The sequence below is a fragment of the Notolabrus celidotus genome, chromosome 4, assembly GCF_009762535.1.
Source record: "Notolabrus celidotus isolate fNotCel1 chromosome 4, fNotCel1.pri, whole genome shotgun sequence".
In the NCBI taxonomy this organism is placed as follows: domain Eukaryota; kingdom Metazoa; phylum Chordata; class Actinopteri; order Labriformes; family Labridae; genus Notolabrus; species Notolabrus celidotus.
Genome location: NC_048275.1, coordinates 16,344,514 through 16,362,369, shown reverse-complemented (window position 1 = coordinate 16,362,369; position 17,856 = coordinate 16,344,514). Strand labels below are relative to the sequence as shown.

General features: G+C 38.7%; 1 protein-coding gene across 4 annotated transcripts in view; it reads left to right on the top strand.

The window, feature by feature from the left end:
• The window catches only part of pibf1 (progesterone immunomodulatory binding factor 1), a 32,312-nt gene extending 15,731 nt beyond the window's left edge, over positions 1-16,581 (top strand). For all 4 annotated transcript variants that reach the window (XM_034681564.1, XM_034681562.1, XM_034681563.1 and 1 more), the window contains 8 exons: positions 4,478-4,643; positions 7,018-7,168; positions 7,417-7,507; positions 9,383-9,485; positions 13,267-13,397; positions 14,833-14,917; positions 15,948-16,127; positions 16,381-16,581. In XM_034681564.1, coding sequence (XP_034537455.1) covers positions 4,478-4,643; positions 7,018-7,168; positions 7,417-7,507; positions 9,383-9,485; positions 13,267-13,397; positions 14,833-14,917; positions 15,948-16,127; positions 16,381-16,434 — 961 coding nt within the window. In that variant the 3' untranslated portion in view covers positions 16,435-16,581. The remainder of the gene's footprint in view (positions 1-4,477; positions 4,644-7,017; positions 7,169-7,416; positions 7,508-9,382; positions 9,486-13,266; positions 13,398-14,832; positions 14,918-15,947; positions 16,128-16,380) is intronic.
• Positions 16,582-17,856: the final 1,275 nt, after the last annotated feature.

Sequence of the window (17,856 nt, the reverse complement as noted above, 5' to 3'; positions counted from 1 at the left end):
TTTGATGTCAGGGTTAATCACACCATATTTCAAATTCATGGCTAGTCTCTGTGGGCCAATCAGGAATGTGTTAGCTTGTTGTGTGTGTGAGGTCACCCAAAGTCATGCTACTATGATTAATAAGACGGCCATTTTGTTCTTTATTTGATTCCTCGCTGTGGTGCTTTTTCAGTCCCTGAAAGCCGTGAGCTTGTTCTCGCTCTGCTGCTGATGTGTGAGTCGCAGCGGCAGCCTCTCATCAGCGCGTGTTATGGGAGCGGCAGTGCTTTGGTGGATGTGGTCTGTTTCTCACTAAAGATCACATGAATGCTCTGCTGAAACTGAGGGGTCAGGAGGAGCACATGGAAGTCAGAGTTCACTGAAGGCCTGCACCAACTGGTGTCACTGGCCTCCCTTCCTGCCTGCCTCTCAGGAGTGAAAAAGTTTCAGGGCAGGTTCAATGCAGACTGAGACTGTGAACTACTGAACACATGTCATATATTCTGTTAATGACCATAGACTGTGTAATACGATGGATGACGTGACAGGGGAGCCCTGAACTGAAACCAAAAGCCCTGAAGTGAAACCAAAAGATTTAGAGCTCACTTGGTGACTGGCTGCAGTAGAGGTCATAAAGCCCGCCTCCTCCATGTTAACAGATCGGACATGGGTCAAACTTTACAATTCAAATACACATCAAAGAAAATGTTTCTCAAACATGGTACCTGTCATCAAAGTGATTCCTTTTTATGCTGAGTAATGTTCCAATGCTCATTTTCATGAGAGTTTTAGTTTCATGTAGTTATTTAGTGACATAGAAATAGGGTTGAACTAGGGCCCTATGCTTTCCGGTTCACGGAATCGCGGACAGTATCGTAGAATTGGCCAATAAAAACGGAATCTACTGTTAAACATGGAATATCGCGGAAATTGACATAATGTGACTCACTGTCATCATGAGACAATGTTTCTTCACTTCAACATGTTGTTTATTTAGGGAGGAGGCGGGTGAATATTTGTGAGGAGATGCACAGGTGGTGCCCAGATAAGTGCCCCCCGGAAACATTTCCCCAGACAAACGTTCCTCTCCCTCGTGATGTCACTGGGCGGTGGGAAACCTAAATGGAGAGAGATGGTACCTCACAAGGACTAGCTAGTCCTACTATTAGAATACTTGTCCTAAGGCAATCACCTGTGATGAGCTGAAATGGACAAAACAACTCAAATGGACTTGTGTTTACATTCAGTTATTTCTTTTACTTGAAACCATTTAAAATTATAAGCACTTTGTACTTATAGCACTTATTGGTACATTGTTATGTTACAACATTATGTTTTGACTTAACGTACTGGCCAAAATTGTGCAATGATGTGTTGCATCAATAAATTTAAGGATTTTTGCATTTCAGTAATGGACATTTTATTCACTGACACAAAAAGCACACACTATATGGTGGTAAAGTGACTTTGGGTACTTAGAAAAGCGCTATATAAATTCTATGAAATATTCATATTATTATTATTATTATTATTAAAATAAGTGTAAAGGGTAAAAAACGGAATTCTAAAAAATTAAAATGGAAACAACAGAATTTGGAAAAACAATAAAACGCATTCCATAGGGCCTTATTCAACGGCTCTTCCATTGTGACTGCTTACCCAGGAACCTTATTTTAGATTCGGAAAACAACGGTCAAGATCAGAAGAGAGTAACAAGTCATTCCAGGCAACCGACCTAATCACTCAACTTACTTGTCTGCATATGCCGGCATTGACTTGCTGATTTGGCAAACGATTAAAGGATTGCACCGCTGCCAATCAGAAGTCTGTCAAGTATGCATCTGAGCCAGTTATAATGTCAAGATGTAAGTAAGTTCATCACGTGTGTCTGGGTTAGTGGAAGAGGCATGACATCAATATTTGCTGACAGTGCTTGTCCTGGAGGTGTTTTGGCTTCACTTTTACACAGTGGGAGGACACAGAGATAGGCAGTTCATCATTATATGCAGTCAATGCAAATGAAATGTAAGTTGACTGTACTCCACACTTGAACTGGACATAGTACTTGAACGCAGCATTACATATTAAATTATGTCAGTGCATATATCAGAATGAAAAAGCTGTGTTATTCAGCTTGTTTTTTTAATATGACTTTTTTTTCTTTTTCTTACTTCCCCTTAGTTTTTTTGAATTTTTTTTTTAAATCCATTTTTGTTTTCTTTTATAAGCTTACAGTGATTTCTATTAATGTTGCAAGTCCAGTTCCCTGCTCAAGGCAACACTGCCCATCTCAGCTCAGCCTTGAAAAGAATTGCTGGATAATGGCCTTGGAGGAAGTTTCATATCTTCTGTACGAATTGCAACAGATATATTGTGAGCCCTGCTACTCGCACACGCACACACACACACACACACACACACACACACACACACTTTAGGCCAACCCATTTTCCATATTAAATGAGTTTCAAAAGTGTCCTGCACACCTTATCCTCTTTTCTTGTGCTATGCTTCTACTACATGAATGCCGGTTCTTCGCATTTATTGACAAGTCCAATATGTAGTATTTTATATGTAGTATACAAAGAAGTATTTTTCAAAACGATCTCTTTATTTGCATTGTTTTAATGCTTATGTATTTTATTCAAACTATACAATATTGTGTCTGCAACAGCCTCCCATAGACACACAAACAGCAGCAGCCACAGCAGTGTCCCTGTCCTGGGTTACTACGACATGCCGGTCATTTCTCTAGATCCAAACCACCAGCTGTTGCTCTTTCCATACACACTCAGAGACACACAAACACACACACACACACAGTGTTCACTCTCTCTTGCACTCTCTCTCTCTCTGCTTGCGATCACATTCCCTCTCTATGTCGCATCACAAGCCAGAAACGACAGATGCTCGCCACAAGCCCTTAACCCCTAACCCCACGCATGCCCCTATTTTTGGTTTAAAGAATGAGGCGGACAAGCTTGAAATGGCGTCAGATGATTGTAGCAAAGAGCGCCAGCTTCAATCTCGGTATCAGAAAGCCAGTTATGGTGATCAGTCTGTCCAAAACATCTAAAAAGTGTTGGGAGCGGTTTTCCATTTCCCACTCTGTACCAAAACTTAACTTTCTGTAACAAAATTGCTGAGTCAGCTGCTGTAAACACAAACATCAAAACTGGCTTTTGAGAAACCAGATAAAAGCTAAGGCAGGTCACTCTCCTCTGGAGGAGTTAGGTTTTTTTCCGACTTCACTTTGCTTCTTTGCATCTAGATTGCAGCTGTCATCAATAAGAGAAGGCATAAAATTTCCACCATGTGTACATGTCTGTCTGAGCACCCCGCTCAGGCCTGTGCTCCATGGATGATGAAATCCTATCAGGTCAGCTGTAATCGAGTTATTAATATTATCCAACCATCCTGCATGGTTTAATACAGTACGAGTATGAGTGTGAGTGTGTGTGTGATTTATAGCTGGATGAGAATTAGCACAGGGTTTGAAAATTGCGTAGTTTTTATTCTTAGGGTCACGGCAAATGATTATTCTCATTATTTATTATTTAAAAAAAATAAAATTTTATCTTTTTTTTTTTTTTCTTTTTAAGATTTTTGTCTTTGAAACGAAAGGAAGAGTGTAAATGAATCCATAATAGATAGATAGAGAGAAGATGTTTTAATAGTCATTCCCTCAAATTTGCTTCATTTTTAGCAAACACTACTGAAAATTGATAACTTTGAAATGACTATTCTGGTTTTGACAGAGCAGTTTCAGACTTGTCCATGTAAATTAAACATTTGTGTCATCCTGGTGATTTAAAGGTTCAACTATAAAGTTAACACAATAAAGTATTAAATCAGAGTTGCACATTCTGATATCTTATAAAGACGATAAAGGACAGAAACACTGGATCAAGTTTGATCCTCCTTTTTTTCATTGATGAACTTTGACTTCACTTTTTACACAGCATGCAATGAATTATGATGACTGTTGCTTAACACAGAGCTGTGTCATGTGGAAACAGAAACTGTTGAAGAAGTTATTTCTCTGTATGTCTCATACTTAATTATTTAACACCTAAGTAGGAACACCTTTCTGTTCTTAGCTGCCAACTAAAATTATGAAAAGTCAAACAAGACCAAACAGTGCTGGGAGCGCCATTGGGAAACCCTCTTCTGCAACAAAATGATTGAAGACTTGGCTTTCCTGTTTGGCGACTTAGTGCAATAAAGTCGTTGCCAGGCTGTGCCACAGAACGCTTTGAGCATGCAAATCATCTACAAACATAATTGTTACCATAAAAAGGAAGACAATGCAACATCAGTCTGAAACCACTAGGCATGACTGAACTCAACCAGGGGGGCCCCAGCTGAGTGTGTGAGCTACTTCCTCATCCAGACTTGTCCTACTTAATACCAAAACACACATTATCTCACTCTTTTACACACATTCAGGGAATATTGTGTAAGTCTGGGATCTACCTGTGTGTTTCTGTACATGCAGGTTTCGCCAGCTCCAGCTTGGTACGGACAACCGAGTATCAGAGCTGTCCAACCAGGCCAAGCTGCACTCGTTCGAAGCTGAGCGCGCTCAAATGGTCAAGGATGAGACAGCCAAGGCCCTGGCTCAGTGCCAGGTGGAGAACGAGAAACAGCAGAAGAAACTGGAGGTATACGAAACAGTGGTTGTCATTTTTTTATTTCTTTTATTTACCCTTTTGAAATGTTTTCAGCCATTCACCTTGACCGTAAGATATTTTCGGTACGAAGATAAAGCGATTTTTGAGAGATCACATACAGCGCTGCCCTATCAGTACACTCAGTAACATGAGCTTATTTCTCTAAACAAAACAGCACAAAGCTTCAAGAGTCTAAATTATTATCCTAAAACATTTCCCCCTGGATGCTGATGCTATCTAGTCTCTGATTTGATATGTTTTTCCAGTTTCTCAGCACCTGTCATGGTATAGTTGCAACATTTCAGCATCAAATGGATAATCTTTTTAAACATGTTTCATTCCATATCTTACTGTCATCACATTAATGCACTGAAATCCACAAACATGCAGAATCTTTAATGCAATTGTTGTAGAAGTTTACGTTAATTAAAGTCCAAGGGTTTGCTAACGGGGAATATTATTTGAATTATGTGATGTATGCAATTTTATAATTAGGATATGACTTATTTTATGAATGCTGATGATACTTTTCATTTTATGTCAAATTGTCAATGCCCCCCTGCAGCTCTCCAAAGTAACCTTAAATCACAATCACCAAGTCATCTTGTAACCAATTCTACTTCATGGAGGGAATTCAAGTGGAAGGTGATAATGAGATTCTTCCGGGCGCCAGCTATAGTGGCTAAAATGGGCCCAATATTTTCTAATATATGTTGGAGAAATTGCGGTACACAAAATGCTGACCATACTCACATATTCTGGACATGTGCAAAAATAAAAACATTTTGTGAGGAGGTTTTTAACACCAAGAGGCATTGATGGTAGAGCTGAAAAATATCTCTTACAAATACTTACTACAGCAGCTCTGAAATGTATAACAACTAAATGGCTAAAACCTGACCCTCCGACATATAGTAGATGGACTGAGAAGGTATTGGAAATCTATCACATGGAACGAATAACATACTCCCTAAGACTACAGAAAGAAACATTCATGGAAAGATGGAACCCTGCCATTTCAGTACTGCTTCTAAGCTGAAGCTACTACATACATGTGTAAACGCACGCATGCTCACGCACACACACACACGGCCACACACACGCGCAAATCCACTCCCCAACTCTTACCCCCTTTATTATTTATCTGCTTTTATCTTCTTCTTGTTTTCTGTATGTATATTTATATTTTTTACCTTATGATAGAGTTAAGTTATATCTATCTTGCTGGGTTATTTTTATTTTATTATTGTGCCTATCCTTGTAATCATATAGATACAGCTGTAAACAAAAAAGGAAAAATTAAGAATTGTGAATATTATTGTGTAAACTGTTGAATTTGAAATAAAAACTAAGTTAAAAAAAAAAAATCACAATCACCAAGTTTGAGTCTCAGAGATTAGGGTTATAACTACTAACAAGTCTCTCTCTGAGTTAAAATTATTCTATTATTTGATGTCATCAGAAGCTGTTATTTTTAACTGGAGATTTTTAAATGGGCTCTGTGCACCCTGTGAAGGCCTGGGCTGCATCAGTCCATAACACCCTTCAAACTTCCCCTCTTTCTCCATATTCAGGTTTACAATATTTCACCTTGAAATTTCTGAAATAAGAGTACCAGTATGTTAAAGCTGGGGGAACACATTTGCTGCAAACTTAAAAAAGAATGAGTCAAACCAAAGTTCGCTCCTTCTTTAATCCCACTGTGCAGTCAGGAAAGTCTAATCTAAGAACTTAAAATGAAATGTCCCAGTTTCAGGTATTACAGTATATGTCAACCCTGTAGCTTCATCCTTACCTCTCTCCACTGCAGAACCCCCACGCACGCACGCACGCACGCACGCACGCACGCACGCACGCACGCACGCACGCACGCACGCACGCACGCACGCACGCACGCACGCACGCACGCACGCACGCACGCACGCACGCACGCACGCACGCACGCACGCACAGAAAGTTAATTTAATGCAGATTGTTCGTGATGTCTGAATGAGGTACACCTCTTGACCTGTGTTTCAACCCTTTCCTGCTAGCCTGCTTGTCAGAGGAACTTTCACGGTGTAATATTGAGTTGCACACAAGACAATGAAAGAGAAAAATATAATGATATATTGCATGTATAATACATATGTATGATATTAGAAATGCTTAAAAGTGAATGGGTTATAAGTAGATTTTGATCATATTTGTACACATTTAAATGTTGACATTAGTCATTAAAACAACTTTGAGTATGGACAAGAGTTGAATTATGAGTTTCAGTGATATAAGTATCAAGCATCATTTTTAAATACACAAAAAGACACATCACATTATTTGTTTATTGATATATTTTTTGTCTCTCCTCTGTCATGGCTTCCCTCAGCTCCTGACCCAGGAGTTTTACAGGCTGCAGATGTCATCAGAGAAGCGGGTGGCGGAGCTGCAAGCTCAGAATGCCGAGCAGGCCGCTCGGCTCGTGACGTATGAAAAACTCGAGCAAGAGTTGGACCAAGTCACCATGCAGGCTGCCGAAAGTAAGGACATAGCACTAGCTCTTTGACACCCATTACATTACAGAGAAGTCAGAATGATAAAAGGATGATAAAACAAGCACTTGACATGTTGTGGGAGGAAAAGTGTGTGTGATAGAATTTGATTTCTCAATTAGTTTTTATCATGCACAAGGGAAAATTGAATATCTTAATTTAAACATGTTACTCTTAATTTGTGTGTAGTCACAGAGCTGGAGATGTACAGAAATAAATGTTTTATTTATTACCAGTTGAGAATGAAGATGAAGCAGAGAGAGTCCTGTTCTCGTACGGCTACGGAGCCAATGTTCCCACAACAGCCAAAAGAAGACTAAAACAAAGGTACAGTACACAACACACTTTACATGCCAGATTGATCACATGGCTGATATACTGACGTCCTTATTGATATGCCTACTGTATTTATGGGTTTATTTGACAGGAAATACATGCAGGCATTGTTACATCTAAATTATAATGCAACCAATGCAGTGTATGTGGGACTTCTAGCCATGGCTAATTGGTAGTCATTGTCCCTTGTTATGCTTTTGGGAAGTAAGGCACATGAAACAACACCGTAAAACAGACATGAAAACTAACAGTAAAGCCGGCAGACAAGGGGCCACATAGATCCATAAAGGATAACAGTTAAAGCCGACGTAGACATGCAGTCACATAGATCCATAAAAACTAACAACTAAAGCAGACATAGCCATGCAGCCACACACATGTATAAGAGCAAGCAGTCATTTTAATCTGAACTTTTATCTATAAATCTTTATTTTTATAGCCTCAATTGACAACAAATGTTATCTCAACACTTTGCAAAAAGAGCCGGTCTAGACCGTACTCTTTGTTTGTGTTTTTTACAGAGACGCAACATCAAGATAAGATAAGAATCAGTCCAATAAAAGACTCAGACTTATCTTCACTGAGGAAGAGGACTGGGCAAATGCTGGATTGCAGTCTCCACTAACTGGAGAAAATAGAAAGCTAGTATTATATGGATGTAACATATAAAAATGTACTCATAACTGAACTTTCCTGATTTATATTTATTTATTTTTGTTTTGGTTTTATATGAACATATAACATTGAACAAGTGAGGACTAGGACATTACATTACAATCAATAAAAAATAAAGTGAGACTTAAGTACTATAGACAGGTACAGTACACAACAAAGGTTTCAGACAAACGGAAAAAGTTAAGAGTCTTTGTGGTTGTAGCAATCCCATTTTTCCCAGAGTGTTTCCCCCTTCTCCTTTTGAAGGCGAAGAGCAAAAGTCATTTTTTCCATACTGCGAACAGAGTTAATAATGTTTTTAAGTAGTTTAATTGTGGAAGGGTTCTTCTGAAGCCAGCCTCTTGTTATTGCTTTCTTACTTGCAGCCATGAAAATCTTCAGGGGATAAGTGTCTCTCTTTCTGAGGCCTTCAGGTATTTTCCTGAGGTACAAAAAAATGAAAGAAGATTCAAATGATATTCCTAAAATCTCAGAGATTGAGTGTTCCACGCCTCTCCAGAAAGGCTGAATAACTTTCCTGATTTATTGATTCTTTTTTTTTTTCTCATAGAACTTCTTTCTGTGCGCCTATAAAGAATGACAAACTATAAGTGCATGTGATACGTCATAACACACAGGTTAGGTCTTCTTTTAAGATTTTAAACAAGCTTGACCATGGAGCTGTGTTCGCCAGATGAAAAAGAAAAGAGCTTAAGACTGTTGTAGAGCTGCTTCACAGTTGAGGGTTTCAAATGAAAAAACATGAGGACACTTTTATTGTGAGGGAGCTTTTAAAACTTTAAACATAGAAACCAGTTGCTGATTCTTGTATTTCTGAGAAGCAGCCCCAAGAGTGTTTACTTAAGTGATTCAACCACACCTGCTGTTACAACCCTGAACTATGAGTATCACCAAATCAGTCATTCTTTGAAGCACGTGTTCAGTCCAGATTTGCTCCAAAAGTCCCAACAGTTATCTGGTTCTAGTTTCTGTTTGAGCTTTCTTTTTAAAAACGAATGAACTAAATACTCTTGCATCTTACTTGCCATTCAATCAATGATTTAAAAAAAGAATGCACTGCAAAGAAGTCTTATTAATGCTATCTGTTGTATAACGAGTAGTGTTAATCAAACAACACAGTGCTAGTACACACCAGTGTAAACTTGTTGTGGTGATTTGATATTTGAAAAACGTTGTGTTCGTTGTTTGCAGCGTTCACCTGGCCCGCAGGGTGCTGCAGCTCGAGAGGCTGAACACGTCACTGAGGAGAGAGCTGGATGCACACAAGTCACAGACTGGACAGATAACTGAAGAGGTGAACACACACGCACGCACGCATGCACACACACACACACACACACACACACACACACACACACACACACACACACACACACACACACACACACACACACACACACACAACTTACAAACAACATCCAGGTGTATGCATGCCTGGGGACCATCATTAATGGGATAAAGCTCAATTTGATGTTTTAAAAAAATGCGAACAAAAGAAGTGCATGTCAGTGCCTGCAACTCACACTTGTTGTCACACCATCACAAACCTCCCACAGTAACTCAGATGATGGTTTCCACACAGCTTCTATTAAAGCCATAATGATTTATTTCAGCTGGTTTCTGCCTCTCTGTGGTGACATAACAGAGTCATTATCACAGAGCCAAAGTCGGTGGCTCCTCTCTCATCAGCCCCCATTTACCTTCTCACACCATCGCACGAAACACACACACACACACACACACACACACACACACACACACACACACACACACACACACACACAGAAAGAAAGGCCAACATCAAAGAACAAGAGAAGAATTGAGCTTCTTTGGAGGTTGCTCACCACATATCAAAACTATCTGTTTTTTTGTTTTTTTTTACTCTTCGTGTACCTCTAAAGCAACGTTGAAGAAATGACAGGGTTATTATAGCAGAGACGCGGCAGTCCTTACATGAGGACGGCTTAAAGTTGGAGTCTGTAGTACCTGTCACACTTGTTGACACAGTGGGAAACAGTGCCAAAAAACCGTGACGGCTATGCTCTTTACTCTCCTAACAACTCACCACTCCAGTCATTGAGGCTTTTGTTGTGTTTGGCTTTCCTCGTACATGTGTGTGCAAAACTAAGGCTTTAATTTTTCTAGGGTGTGTATACATGTGTTCTGTCTATGCGTGACTGTGTATGTGAAGTCACATGTCTACTACTCGTGCTCTGATTCTAAAATGTGTCCAGTAAGGTTTGAAATGTTGTGAATGACAGCTCTTGCAGCCAATTTGTTCTATTTTCTCCCCCTCACTCCTTATGAGCAGTTCTATGAGAGAAGAGATTGCGCAAGCCCAAGTAGAGAGGCCGGGGAAATTTGTGCGACTAAATAAGCCAGCTATTCAACTGTCAGCTGTGACTGACTGGCACTGGTCTGGAATACCTCATTATTCATCAAGTATGAAAGCAAGAGGTGAAATATTTTACTTTATAATCACTAGAAAGGGTGTTAACCATTTAACCACCCACACAGATGCCCTGACTAACTTACTATTGTACTCATCCCCCGCCCTCTCGGTCCTGCTCACAACTGGCTGGCTGTAAAAATGGCTTAATGTGTAACACCCTAACTTTTATCTATTGTTGCCCAGATTAAAATACCGAGTAATGTCGTTTAAGGTACAGTACGTGCAGATCCTATGTGAGGGATCATTAAAACACTATTAACGGTCTTTTCTGAAGCAGCAGGTTGTTACGGTTGGGACTTTTCTTTTCTCCTCCTTCCTATATCATCATACTTGAAACGTCACTACTACTTAGGGGCCTTTTTAAAAACTCACATATAGAGGCATTTTATTAGAAAACCCCAAATACAACCAGAGATCAGAAAACAAAGGCTGTGATTGTTGCATCAAGAGTTGTTCAAAAATAGAGGCTCAATTACAATATTTATTTATTTAAACCATGAGTCTCTGGTGATTACCGATTCCTTTTACAAGTAAAACTTATTCAAGGTTCCTTTGGCCTCATGGTTTAAGTGGGCGCCCCAATTACAGAGGCTATAACAATAATAATAATGATAATAATAATACATTTGTATAGCGGTTTCCTCAGACAAAAAACGCCACAGAGTGCTTTACAATAGAGATAGACAGATGTGTTTTTTTCAGGGCCGATACCGATACTCATTATTAGTAGTCAAGGAGGCCGATAACAGATATTTGGAGCCGATATTCATTTGCAGTAAAAGGGAAAATATTGACGTCAAAATTTTGAATAATACAAACTCCAACACTTGACTTTGTTTAAATGCATTTAAGCATATGTTTATTAAACAGCTTTTCAGATTTGCAACATGTTAAAGGTTTTATTTTTTATCTTAGACAAAAGACATCTTTGTTTTAAAATTCTAACACAAAGTGCAGGGAGCTCCCATGCTCAGCAGCATGTCTTAAGTTAAATGAAAACAAATAGATAGCTAAGCTAAAGTTTTCTACAGTGAATAAAGTTTTCCAAAATTTAAATATAACTGAAATGTTAATCTTTCACTTATCTTTGTTTTAAAGGGATATTTCAGTTTTTTTGAGTGGGGTTGTATGAGTTTTTAATCACTAGTATTTGTAGGGGCCACAACGGATGCTGCTCAGCTCGTCTCTTTCAAAAAGAGAGAAACAGGGGTCAATAAAACAGTGCAATTAAAATTGTGTAACTGGTAATCCATAATTTAAGTAAATGTGTGGGACTGTATAAAGTATAAAGTCCTTGTTACAGCAGTTGCTGGTTCGACTCCTGGTCTGGACCATTTGATGCATGTCTTCCTTGACTCTCTGGCATGTCCTGTCTTTCTTCGGCTGCCCTATCCAATAAAGGCAAAAATTGTCACGTTTCACGAGGAGGAGGACCCATGTGCAGATTATAATAAAAATGATTTAATAAACTAAAACTGAGATAAAACAAAAAACTTACTTCAACCAAAAAACACTGGGAATACAGGAATCTCAGAAATCACAGATCACACGTCACAAACACAATTAACCAACACAGAAGGGAGGAAACACAGAGACTATAGATACGCATACTGGGTGAAGAGTGAGGGGACAAGGCACAGGTGAAGACAATCAAAAGAGAGGGGAAACTAAACCAGAAACACAGGGAGCAATAAATACAAAAATAAAACAGGAAACTCTTTACATACAGGGAAGACAACACAAGACATGAAACACTAAAACCGCAAGGGAGACATACAGTCAACTTATAACAAACAGAATACACAGGGAGGAAACAAGACTGAAACACAAAGAAAATCTAGAAAGGAACACAGGTATTCAGAAACCACTGAAAGAAAACAACAGACCAAAACATGACAGAAAATGCCCATAAACATAATAACAATTTAAAAAACTTGATCCTGTGCTCTGTATGGTGACAAAATGTTTTTTTTCTTTAATCTTGAAGCATTCTTAAACCTTTTTTTGTGTAAAAACAAAGCAAACGAGCTCAACGCTAATGTTCCCCAAAAGAAACGATCCTCTGAATTTACATGAAATAAGTGAGAATAGTTGAGAATAATAAAGTTGGGCCAAGTAATATCAAACTAAAAAACCTTACAGGTATGTCAAAGTTGAAAATATTGAATTCATCTTTTGAAATGTCCCCTCTGTTTTTCATCTTATATGTTTTTATTTGTCCTTATCGTTCCCTAATACAAATAGTGAGGCTGATGTAACTTTTGCCTTTCATGTGTAACAGCATTAAACTATCTAAAGTGAATATTCAAATTCTCAAGATATTTACTCATATTCAATTTCATAATGACATTTTAAATAATCTAAATGTACAGCATAGTCAGATGTTCATAATTTATAACCTTTACTTAAGTCCAAATAGTCTTAAAAGCATCATGATGACAGATGTTTAAGTCGTGCTGTTGCATCACATGTCACAGTCACAGAGCATGTTATTAAAGAACAGTAGACCTGACTTTCAGGTGAAGTAAGAGCTGCAGAATAAAAGGGAACCATAGTTAACCCCTGATCTGTCCTCACATTTGCTTCAGAATGCTCATATACATACTGTTTATGTTCTCCTCAGCTGTTGGCAGCCAACCAGCTGTTACAGCAGACGCAGCAGCCCCACAGCTACCTGATCGAGACGGTGAGACAAAGAGACGCGCAGATCACCACCCTAAAGGAACGTGTCACCTCGCTTGAGGACAATACTAGGTACTGGGAGAACACACACCTACCTCTATGTGCGCAAATAAACTTCCCCACATGACATTTTTCATTTCAACTGCACTGTTTTTGTTTTGTGTGTGTGTGTGTGTGTGTGTGTGTGTGTGTGTGTGTGTGTGTGTGTGTGTGTGTGTGTGTGTGTGTGTGTGTGTGTGTGTGTGTGTGTGTGTGTGTGTGTGTGTGTGTGTGTGTGTGTGTGTGTGTGTGTGTGTGTCCCAAATGTTTGTTTATTGTATCCGTATAGTTCACATCATGTGATACACTCATCACGGCAGCAGGCCATCCCTCCAGGCTCTTTAGGTGCCCCTTCTTTATAATCTCTGAGCTCGTTCTCAGCTCTTCCCTCCATGTTTCCATGAGTTTGTCCATGCCTAGTAAATCAGCATTTTATACCAGCACATAAACAGCTTACTGACCTAACCCCTCCCCACCTGCTTCCTTTTTTTCTACCTGAGAAATATGCAAATTGGCAGACTGCAGGTTTTCTCTTGCTGTTCTCTAACACTTAACACTGACCTGGGGCAAACAGGGGGGATGAAAAAAAAACCTTCAAAATGCTTTTAATCTTCTTTAACTTCCCCGTCTGACAGGTGTCTGTACATTTCTATCTGTAAGAGAACGCTCACTGGAGATTTTCACCTTATCCTCTACCAGTCTTTGTCTTAAGTTAGCATCTTATTTCACTGTTCATGTTGTCATATTCGAAATTCAGTCTGATCAGATCGTCTTACAGTGTCTTATAGGACTGTTTCAGAGGGGGCGATGAGACACTCAGTTTTCTCAGAGTTTCCAGTGGCAGTGCTAACAAGCTGTTGCTTTAAGATTTGAACGTTGATTTGCTTTAAAGAGCCCTGTTACAAGTCCCTACTTGTGTGTTTCACAGCCCCAGGGAAGAAGATCTCTACAAGATAATGCCTTAAAACTAGTCAATTTGACTATCAGATAATAATTACATTTTAGAAACTCACATGTTTAATGTATTACCTTGCTTTTGATGGTTTAATACCAGTGGTTTGTAACCTTTGTGCTAATAAATGTCAGTTAAACTGACTGATTTATGACTGATTGCTTTTCATAGTTCAGCTTTTTGTTTATTTTTACCCTTTCAAACAATACTTAATTACAGTCTTACAAGTGAAGCAGCATTTAATTAACAAGGTAAACCACACCTTCTGCTTTAATCCTATGTTCCTGACCGGATCCACCCAGTGTAAAACAGAAAACGGATCCTTATTTCCAACTGGAACATGCTTCATAGTACACAACACACTTTAATTAAAGAGACACGTCAACTGTTGATCAGTGGTTCTTGGCAGTGTAATGTTTTATGACCTTTACTTGAACCAATGAGGTACTAATATGTAACATGTTGGATTCACAACATGACGTATAGTAATGTTTTTTATTGGTTTTATTTTGCTAGTTCTCTGAGGAAAGAACGCACCGCTCTGCTGCAGGTGAAAAACAACATGGCCGCTGATTTGGAGAGACTCCTCAACCATCGGGAGGTACACATGTTGAAATGTTTGCGTCTCACTATCCACTGTATGGTGTTAGGTATTACATGTTGTCCACTGACTGACCTTAATGTAGATGTGATGAAATAAAGTCATTGTCATACATTCATTCTCACCATAGACGATATTTAGATGTTTTTCATATCGAGAGAAACAAAAACTACAGCCAAATAGAAGCCAAAATAACAACTTTTGGTTATGACAACAACATTAAACTATTGTGGCCTATAAAATATCAGAAAAAAAATCTATTTTGATATTCTAAGGTCAAAGAAAATTGTCTGATTTGTCCCATGTCTCCTTCAAATAACGATTCAAAAACTTCAAATATAATAAGTTAAGACCAGGAAGAAGCAACTCATTCTTAAATCTTGTAACCTGGAACCTCTGTAATGTTGAAAAATAGCAAACAATTAATAGATGATGATGAATTCCTTTTTGATTATCTAAATATGGAATAGTTTTTTTTAAAATGCAAACCAGGCATGCTGTAAAAGGGTGTTGCTTCTCTAGATTGTGTGTGCTTGTACGCTCGTGCACTCAGGACTGTGTCTCCCCCTCGTCCAGCCGTTTGCTGTATGAAGTATGTGCCCTGTCATAGACAGCTGTTCCTCAGCCTGGCTGTTTGGGATGCCACCAGGGTGCGTGTGTGTTTTTGACTATGTGTGTGTGCTCGTGCGTGTGTGCGACATGCTGGAGCTCATGTCCTCAGGGGTGATAAATAGAACCGTGAAATGCCCCCAAGTCCTCCCCTCTGCCCTGCTGCCACCCTGCAGACCCTTGAGCTTGTTGAGCTTATTAGAAGTCGTCCCATAGATGGACCTCAAGATCTCATGTGGTTCAAGAGAAAAGTGTAATCGGAAAGGAGCAATATACATTCTTAAAAACACATAATGACTATTTATTGTGTTCATTTTTGTTTCATCTATGTTTGAATCCTTTTATTTCTCATAAAGATTCCTGTTTATTCTTCTACATTTGTTTTCACATTTCTATTTTCATGAACTGTGTTATTCCACAGGAGTTGGCTGTAATGAAACAAGTCCTGATCAGCATGAAGTCCAGACAAGGGGACGCTCTTAACCTCTTGGAAACAGATAAAACCGGTATCAGAACCTCTGGAGCAGGAAAACAGACGTTTAAACATATCAGCAGGACCACAGAGGAAGAGTCGCCCAGCAAACCCAAACCCACTGTGTTTGTAAGTGTCTGACATGGAAACACCCTGGAATGAGTCACAGCACCTCCACCTGCTGAGACAGAGGTTCAGACAAAGGAGTGCAAGTGGTTCACAGAAAATAATACATAATGTAATTGCTTAGCTGTAAGTAGAGTTTATCCTTCATTAATGAGGGCGTTGAAGAGATGACAGTTAATTCAAACAAAAGGTCATGTTTTCATGAAGTGATCCTTTTCTAACCAAATGTTTTCCTCTGTCTCTTCTTCATTTTCAGACAAAAAAAGAAGTTCCTGCCTGGCACCAAAAGCTGCAGCAGAAACCCAAATAAGGAGTTATTTTTCTTACTACTAGTAGTGCTATTTATTTTCACTCAGGGCTTTAGCAATATTGATCACCATTTTTTTTGTGTATTTTGTGTCTATCAAGTCGTTTTCAAATTGAAGTGTTTTAAATATACATAAAAATGAAACTGTTACCAGTGTCTGAGTGTTTTGTTGTTCTGATCCATGGTTGCACATTGTTTTCAGAGAGGATAAGCTCCCTGTGTACTGGTCTAAAAACAGAGGTATTACCTTCCACAGGGTACACATTCCTAGCTTACTGACTGCCCAAAAATTCCGCTTTCTTGGCAATGGTGTATTTTATTAGGTCTGTCTATCATTATTTTCTCATCTATTCCAGGTTTGAAGATACTTGTAGCCATGGACAAACAGCGTTGCAGGAAGCCCGGTGTCTGATTTGCCAGAGCTGAGAATCCTTTGGTTTTAAATATAGACATAGTGGGCATACCTTGATCATTTCAGACCATGTTCTTATTGGTGTCGGATTAAACTCTGACAGAGAGCTTCTTTAGCTGGATTGCATCTTATAATATTTTCCTGTTAGGACACGATGCTTAAGACTCTCTAAAAAGCTATGCTTATCACATATATAGGACTCTTTCATTTTATATACACACTGCTGCTTGTCAGATGAATTCCTAAGGGTGATTTCCATCCTGAACTGTATGATAAATCGTACTAAGTATGTGATATTATGGCTTAAAAATAATGTTGACCTGACCCAATACAAATGTGGACAAAAAAATTAAGGCTTCAGCTAAAATATCACATTATTCATTGAGTCATGTGGATTAGTACACCTAACAAGTACACAAGTACTCCTAATATGGAATACGGTATGTGTATATAAATAAATGAATTCCTATAAGTGAAGTTTGATAGTTTTAATTTGCAAAAACAAACTGTATCATCATAATAATGAAGAACTTTTAATACATGTTGACATTATTTTGCAGTATGCACGATATACCTGTGTATGATAGGGGATAATTGGTGTACTTCTTGATGCTATACTAATTAAATCATCTAAGAAATGTGAGCAGACCTCACAAGCATTATCACTCCTGCTTTTAAAATGAATATTTCATCGGCAAGGAGAACATTTTTATAAATGTATGGTTTCAAAAACAAAGCCTCCTTTACATTTGGTAGTTTAAAACAAGGGATCCCAAACTTTACAGCCCGTGACCCCCAAAATATACGTGCCAAAGACTTGAGACCCCCACTATCCCTCAAAGTGATCTATTGTTCATTTCCTGTGCCGTTATGAGTTAACCTACTGCTACTGATCCTTTTGATAATTCACTGTTTACTAACCCTAAACTTAGGAGTCATCTGGCAAAAAGAAAGGCAGAAAACTCATCACATTTTCTATTTTCAAGGTTTTATTTCAAGTTAAGCTACTATTT